Source organism: Notothenia coriiceps, unplaced genomic scaffold, assembly GCF_000735185.1.
Source record: "Notothenia coriiceps isolate Sejong01 unplaced genomic scaffold, NC01 NC01_scaffold00021830, whole genome shotgun sequence".
NCBI lineage: Eukaryota > Metazoa > Chordata > Actinopteri > Perciformes > Nototheniidae > Notothenia > Notothenia coriiceps.
In genome coordinates, this window is record NW_011354531.1 from 1 (window position 1) to 8,375 (window position 8,375).

At 40.5% G+C, this 8,375-nt stretch overlaps 1 protein-coding gene across 1 annotated transcript; it reads right to left on the bottom strand.

Moving 5' to 3' along the window:
• Nucleotides 1-5,241: 5,241 nt before the first annotated feature.
• On the bottom strand, nucleotides 5,242-8,351 carry LOC104953489 (spermatogenesis-associated protein 20-like). Its single transcript, XM_010780436.1, has 2 exons — nucleotides 8,178-8,351; nucleotides 5,242-5,461 (listed from the first exon to the last, which is right to left on the bottom strand). The coding sequence occupies exons 1-2, from the start codon at nucleotides 8,339-8,341 to the stop codon at nucleotides 5,242-5,244; spliced, it is 384 nt and encodes a 127-aa protein (XP_010778738.1). The 5' UTR covers nucleotides 8,342-8,351.
• Nucleotides 8,352-8,375: the final 24 nt, after the last annotated feature.

The window sequence follows — 8,375 nt, forward strand, 5'->3', positions numbered from 1 at the left end:
TGATTTAATTCCCATTTCAAATCAGGAGACTAAACACGAATATTATGTGTGTGTGTGCGTGTGTGTGTGTGTGTGTGTGTGTGTGTGTGTGTGTGTGTGTGTGTGTGTGTCATCTGCAACATTAAAACTGACAAACTACCAGCTTAAAGTCTCAGTTCTGAACTGTTTTTTTGTTTGTTTTCTGAGACGGATGTTAAATCTGAAGAGTTTCTGGTCCAAAGAAAAGGTTTGAAATCATACAGTTAATATTCTTCTACACTGCTCATATGCAATAATCACTTTTTTTTTTAATAATATATTTAGTCTTACTACTGGCTGATACCTTCCTTACTCTATATATTCACATGCCTTGGTGTGACAGGTGAAAGGTAAATGTCTGCCTGATGAGTCTGAGCTGCAGACATCAGTCAGACACGCAGAAAGAGCAGCAGTCAGGAACCTGAAGGTCAGACACGTATATATTTATATCCCATCAATCCTTATCCTTCTGTCAGATAGATATTCCACACACAGACTCAAACTGACCGGTATAAAAAGGTTGGATCATGTCGTCTTGGTTTGTCACAGAGTCACGCCTGCAAGTTAATCCTTAGAGCTGAGAAAACGATGAAGAGAAACGAGTAGACTTGCATATTAAATAACAAGACGAGCACACGTTATGAAATAATATGAACAAATATGCAAAAACAAATAAGTACACCATGGGAAAACAGTAGGAGCAGTATCGTAAAAATGTAAGGACATAAACAAGTGGTGAAGGAGCCGGTAACGCCGAGACATTTTAAAGAAACAAATCGTAAATTGTATATTAAGTTATATGAGCAGCCACCGTACACAACTGTTCTTGAATTTCAAGGCAGTGTGAGTGTGCACAAAGTAGACTAAAGTAGGCAGTTTTTTGGGCATCATTTGGGAAATAATCCATAGTTACTTTTCAGAATATATACCGTAGTTTTCGGACTATAAGCAGCAGCGGCATACCACTCTCGGTTCCACTTTTACTTTTGCGCGCTACCTGTCTCACTCTTTTCCGGCCTCCAGCTTTTCCTGCTGGAACCCGCCGCTTAAAGGTGGGGGTCCGCGGACCGGCCATAGAGCCCATAGAGTTAAAGGTGTTGGCCGTTAGCTGTAAAAATCCATAGATTAGCCGCACCGTTATATAAGCCGCAGCGTCGAAAAATAGGGAAAAAGGCGCGGCTTATAGTCCGAAAATTACGGTAGTCATTCAAGTGGACGCCAATGGTAGGCGGTGTTCTGTTAAAGTGGACCTATCATGCTATATTTGAATAATATAGTGTAGGACCATACCTATATAAAGGCATATTTATACTTTTTATTTTTCAAAATACCAAACAGATCATGCATTTTAGCCATTCCTCATTTCGCTCAATTTAACACTGCCTTTCACACTCGGATTCTGTGAGAACAGCACCATCTGGTGGCNGACTGCCTGCTTATCAAAGGACACCTAAACATTAAGCGTTGCTTGGCAACGGCGTGTGTCCGCAAAGTATAGCGCAGCATTATGCGCTATGTTTATATGAGGGGTCAAAAATCCCATGCTCATAAAATGCTCATATATTTTTTCTCTTCATTCCCCACGCCCCAAAATACATAAATATACCAATTTAAGGAAACGTAAGGAAGTTCATATCTTAAACTGCACTGTAACTTTTATTATCTTTGCTTTTTATCTTTGCTTTTAAAATGTCATTTTATAATATGTTTCTTAACGCTCTTAATGTCTTTCATTTTTGTAAAGCACTTTGAATTGCCTTGTGTTGAAAGGTGCTATATAAATAAACTTGCCTTGCCTAAATCGGTCAGATTTGACCCGAACACAACAGGAGGGTTAAACCAGTGATGAAATGTAACTCAGTACTTTTACTTAAAGTGGACCTATCATGCTATATTTGAATAATATAGTGTAGGACCATACCTATATAAAGGCATATTTATACTTTTTATTTTTCAAAATACCAAACAGATCATCCATTTTAGCCATTCCTCATTTTGCTCAATTTAACACAGTCTCTGCATCATGGGCTGATTCTGAGAGAACAGCACCATCTACAGGCCTGGCATATGTACTACGGCGTCTCCAGCGCTTTCCAACGGCTGTCTCCTCCTGATTGGTGGAGTTGGCCCAATAGCCGTAGCGCCACTTCTGTGACGTCATAGAAGTGTTCAAATCTGGATCAGTCTGTATCAGATCCGTTGCAGCCCCTTTTTAAGAGATTTGGGTATGGAGGAAAATAGAGAGGGTTGTGTTTTCTGACACTTGGTGAGTTCCCTGGAACACCGGGGACACATGTTCATGTAGAAAAGACGTACACAAGTGCATTTTGCATGATAGGTCCCCTTTAAGGGTTTGTGAGGCCTTCTGAGATAACTGTGCAACTATTATTATGAAGTAAGTCAAATGTATTTATAAAGCAAAAAATAAATAAATATACATAGTAAGCTATATAAGTAATAAACGAGAGTCTTTTTGTGTGAAATCATCGTTTTAAAAGTACAGTTGTAATCAATGAACGTCTGTCTTCTGACTCTTCATTTACTGCACTGATGAGGTCGCCTGTTTGCTTTTAAGTCTCTCCAATATCCCCAACTTCATACCATAGTTTTTATCTTTTTACAGATTATATTTAATGCCAATGGTGTTCCTTAATCCTGAGTTTAAGGACAAGCTTTGAGGGGGATAAAAACATGTTAATGCATGGTTTAAAACACCAAGGACCTCCAGGATGCAGTGAGGAAGATGAGAACACCTAGCAGCAGATCCACTGTATATTCCTGCTTTTTTTTTTAAAATCTGTCAAAAGCAGCCGGTCTTTGATTCAAAAAGCAGACGATCTGACAGGTTCGTGAGGAGAGAATCTGCAGGAGAAGAGCGTCAGAGTTTCAGTGTTTCATGGAGAGACAGCTGCACTTCACTCGAGGAACATGGAGGTCAATATCCACCTGTCTCTCATCCACCACCACCTCCTCTCCTGTGGGTTAGGAGCAGCAGTGGAGTGAAACATGCAGAATCCTCCATGTTGGATCAATCAATAGGCCGGATGCATGATTGATTTCACACAACCATTAACTACAGGCATCTTCTTTCCCCACGTTAGTCTGCAGTGTGAACCTGGAAATGTTCAGTACTCCAAGGTTTAATCATAGAAATGTATAGTAGGGGTTTTGCAGGGGTTGATTAGCATTAATTAGCATACAGTATGCAGACAGTAGAAAATAGTGCCTGGGCTGATTTGGACAAGATTGGTGTAATTGTTGAGGACGTTGAATCAGTTTCTGACATTTCTAGGATCCAAAATGGGAGTTTTGAGCCCCTTAAAACGTTAAAATCGACCCAAAATGTGCCCGCTTTCTGGTAAAAACTGCCATTTTAGATGCTGGAAATGTTCAGATATTGATTCCTCATCCTCAATAACCTCCAAAGCCTGTCCAAAATAATCAAAATCGGCCAAACCATTTAAAAAACATTCTCTGCATGCTAATTAATGCAACTTATGCTCATTGTGGACATTTCCCAAGATCTGTGAGTTGGCATCCGGAAGTTTCTATGTTCTTGGGACCCGTACTATGAGAAAACTTTGAAATACTCAACATCACAATACGACTCTATGATCTGCAAACAGACTGCAATGTTTCAATATTAACGAACTGTCAGTAGGCCTCACATTTATCCCTCCATCCTTGAAGCGTCCACAGAGGTAAGCTCCTTTGATATACTTTATTAATCCCCGTGGGGAAATTGTTTCTCTGCATTTTACCCATCATAGTGTTAGGAGCAGTGTGCTGCCATTTTGAACGGCGCCCGGGGAGCAGTGTAGGGAACGGTGCCTTGCTCAGGGGCACCTCGGTAGCACTTGGTCTTGCCGGGACTTGAACTCGTGACCTTCCAGTTGCCAAGCCAAGTCCCTATGGACTTCGCCACCACCGCCCCGTTAATCCTTCACCTGTCCATTAATCCTTCCTGCGTCTCAGAGCCTATTAGAGCCTCAACAGCCTCAGCATCCACATCTGATGTATTTCCTACAGCTGTTGGACGCTCAGACTGAAATATCCCCTCTACTGGACGGACAGTCTGTAAATTCACTCGTGAACTCCAGAGGATAAAGCCCGTTGGTGATGCCTTGCCTTTCTTCCAGCACCAACATGAGGATGATATTTTCCAGTTTTAGCCACATTTTTTTTACTTATTACACGTTAATGGAAACCCACATTTCTTCTATTCAGGTCAAAATGAAAGGAAATGTTTTCAATACGTTGGTTGACGACTGATTGTCCTGCATGACTTTCTTAAACCTGCTAAAAGATCTGCGTTTTAGCAACGTTTAGGTAAGCATGTTAGCACGGTTTAGCATTTAGCTTAAAGCACAATACATTGGTAGCACGGTTGTAGGACTCTTATTCTGTGTTCACACAAAGGGAAATCATTTGTGCAAGTTTGAAAGCGGCTAAGCTAACATTTCAATTAGTCAAATGCGTTGTTTAAAGGTAGGGTATGTAATTCACTTCAGAAACACTTTTTGTTATATTCCATGGAATGCTCTTAACGTCCTGATCGCAATGAATATCTGAATTCCTTTGACAAAAGATACATAAAAAAATATCATCAGTGGAAGCCGTAGTTCTGTAAAAAGTACGACCAATCATCTGAGCCGGCTAAAGTAACTGGATGGCCTACCTGCCTGTCAGCCTTCCATCTGTGCACAAACTTATCTCGTGCCCTCATTGGTCATGTGCGCGTTCGTGTGTGTTGGAGGAGGGGCTCTGTCAGGAAGTGGCAGATTTGTTCTGGCTGTGTATTTTCAAATTCTATTGCACTCGAGCTGGTTTCTCCAAAATGACCTACCCCACCTTTTACTTTATTATATACAGTATATATATATTTTTTTCTTTTGTTGTTTTGTTTCAACCATTTTACTCTGTAGCACTTTGAGTTTTGTTACTCAAATAAAAAGTGCGCTAAATAAGTATGTAAATTTGTATTTCCACATCTATATATATATTTCTTTGATGATATTTTAATTTTATTTGAGATGTTTACATTCTGGATTGTTTATTTCTAGTCTTTCAATTTCTCTTACGTACTATGCCATGTCTTTTTCTGCTGCTGCAACGCAAACATTTCCCAAATTGGGATCAATAAAGTACTTCTTATTTGATCTTATCTTAATGTCTATCACACAGAGGGCTGGGTTATATATCTATACTCATATATCAACGCGTTCATCTCCCCACCTTTCTTGAGCTGCAGCAGGATGGAGGAGTCTTGGGGTCGCTGCAGAAGTACCCTCCGTCCTGCTGGTCCCAGAACAGCACGTCCTGTCTGAGCTGTAGCTGCTCGGCCCACTGAAGCCACTGCGTCTGCAGCGACGCCTCGTACAGGTCCAGCAGACCTGAGACCAGGAAGGCGTAGTCGTCCAGGAAGCCGGAGATAGGAGGAGATCTGCCGGATAGAGAGGGAGGAAGGAGAGATCTGAGTTAAAAATGCACCGATAGATCAGTGACATGGGGGTACTGTTGGAGAACTAGTTTCTGTGTTATCTTTCTAATGCTTGTTAACAACGCCAGGAGGAGATCGAGCTTCCGTCAAGACAGCGTGTAAACCTGGAGGAATTGGCTTTAAAGATAGTTAGGTTAGGAATATGTGTACCAACGGGCTACAATCTGATATAAACTCTCACTACAGAATTGTTCCTCGCTTTCGTTGTAAGAAATGTATAAATGCAACAGAGACACTTCCCCCCTCACCTGTCTCTCCAGCTAACCTTTGCATTATATCTTTTCCACTTTGAGAGTCATCACTTCAGGGCGTCTCAATTTTACAATCTGTTCTCTGTGATCTGCCAACAGCCCTCTCCCCTCTCCCACAGCTCCCATGATGCACCCCTGTCTGGGTGAGTGCTGGAGGACAGGTCGAGTGTGTGAGGAGAGGATGGAAGTGAAGATGCTGAGATCAGGAGGAGAGGAAGGGGTCATATGTGGGACTGTTTTTGAGGCTGATATTATAAAGAGACGGGGGAAACAAATCTGTTCCACACACGTGTTTACATAGTTACTCTTGTTGACACATGTTTTGTTATTTTACTTATATAAAAAAAAAAAAAAAAATGTATGGATTTTTTTTTTTTTACCAAACTTCTAAATATTTTTTATTTTTAAATGTTTTTATTACAAATGTTTACTTTAACGTCCTATGTTTATGAATGATATTACTCTATTTAATTTTTTAATAAACATTTTTACTTACAGTATGTTAAATAAATACTAATGATTTAAATATTTGTATTCTATTATATTTAATTTGATCTTGTATTGAACATTTTAGTCTTACATCTTGTCTTTATATACATATGTAGTATTAGAAATATAAATAAAACTATATTCAAAACAATCTGATTTTGACTTTTTAATTAATTAGTTTATAATTGTATTTTAAAATGTTTTGTCTTATATTCTTCTTACTTTTCTTCTCTACCTCTTCCTCCCCAGTTGACTAACCCAGTGTGAATCCTCACCTGTAATTCCTCCAGGTAAACACGCTCTAAATGTGTCCTGACGGAGAGGTGGTGAAACTGAACCAGAAGCTGCAGAGAAACCTCCGGAGCGTTTTAAAAGACGAGTCTCTGTGGAAACGGGCCGGTGATTAAAATTGAATGCTTCTCTTCATGCATGTTGTGGGGCACATCTCGTTTCTTCTGCTGATTCGACGGTATGTCCCACTCACTCATTCACAGGAAGTAGGGCACGGGGCGAACAGAACGAGGACATCTGGAGGAAACGTCCGTGCAACAAGGAGCTGTGTTTGTTTACTGGATGATTTAACGTTTACACTGACGACATGCTGCCTCCTTCAGGGAGTTCACGGTACTGCAGGCTGTTTGGAGATCTCCTTTAATCAGGTTATGGGATTTAATCTTCCTCAGATATTCACTTATATTTCACAAAACACTAGCAGGACTTTTATATTCCATGTTGTCAGACTTCCCTTAATTAATATTCATTGAAATACATTGTTGTTCATAAAACATGGGAATGAGAGTAACCCTTAGCAAGTGTTTACAGCTATTTATGGACGTTAAATATCAACACGACAAGTTTGAATTACTGCTTTGAAGAAAAAGAGCTGTCAGTCCATAAAACAACAACAGGCGTCTATAATCCAATTAAAATATGTCCAGTCTTGTTTTAAATGTGCATTATGATGGAGACTAGAGGGAGAATCTAATCACTGTGCAGGTCAACCAGTTTATCAGAGAGCAGGTTTCTGCATGTTCTGTGTGTAGTGTGTAGTATGTAGTGTGTAGTATGTGTGTGTGTGTGTGTGTGTGTGTGTGTGTGTGTGTGTGTGTGTGTGTGTGTGTGTGTGTGTGGTCAAAGTAACACTGCATGTACTAAAATACAACATTTTATTTATATATTGTCAAATACACATTTTATATTTATTGTATATTAGTTTTTTTGTTTGATTTTATGTTTAGATGTAGTCGTTTGGTTCACTTGCTGTCTGTGTAACTTTATAAATAAAGTATATTATTATTTATTCTCTACATACCGTTTCCTCTGAAAAACACTGTTCAGTGGGTGTTTCTCAATGTCGAGGAAGGCTCCTCCAAAGCCACTATTTCAAGGATGCTACGTCATCGAGTCCCGCCGAAGGACTTTTCCAATGTTCAGGATGCTTGGAATTCTACCGAGGCCGGCGTCCTTCGTTGCGGGACATTTCGACGCTGCACATGTGTATCCTCCGCGGTCTTAAAATCCCCACAATGCTTTGCGCACGGACCAATTTCCAAAATCTTTGGCGGAAATCGCGCTCCATTTAAGGCGGGGCCTCTCATATGACGCACACCTGTTAGCCTGCTAGGAAGGATTCTTGCCTCGCTTCTGAAGGACCTGACTCGGAAGACGTGTCCTACCAAGGAAGCGTCCTCGACATTGAGACACACCCAGTCTCTTACATCTGTTGCAGCTCCATGTCTCCATGTCTCTTTGTACTTAAATACATCATTTTACTTTTCATATATTGTTTTTTTTATATTTATTGTTGCTGTGTGTTTGGTTTCGTTTGTGATTATGTTTTGAAAGGTGATTTATAAACCAAATCTATAACTATGTATGCTCTATACACCGTTTCCTATTAAAAAACTTCAGTCTCTTACATCTGCTGCAGCTCCATGTCTTCTCCTCTGTAGCAGGACCGGAGGACGGTCTGTCGCTCGGCGTCCCACAGGTTCTCCTTCAGGAAGTTAGCAGCCTGAGCCGCTCTCTCCAGCAGAGCCTTGTCCTCCAGGACAGCTCCAACACAGGAGTAGGCCGACAGCATCAGACCTGAGAGGAGGAGGAGGAGGAGAAGAGAG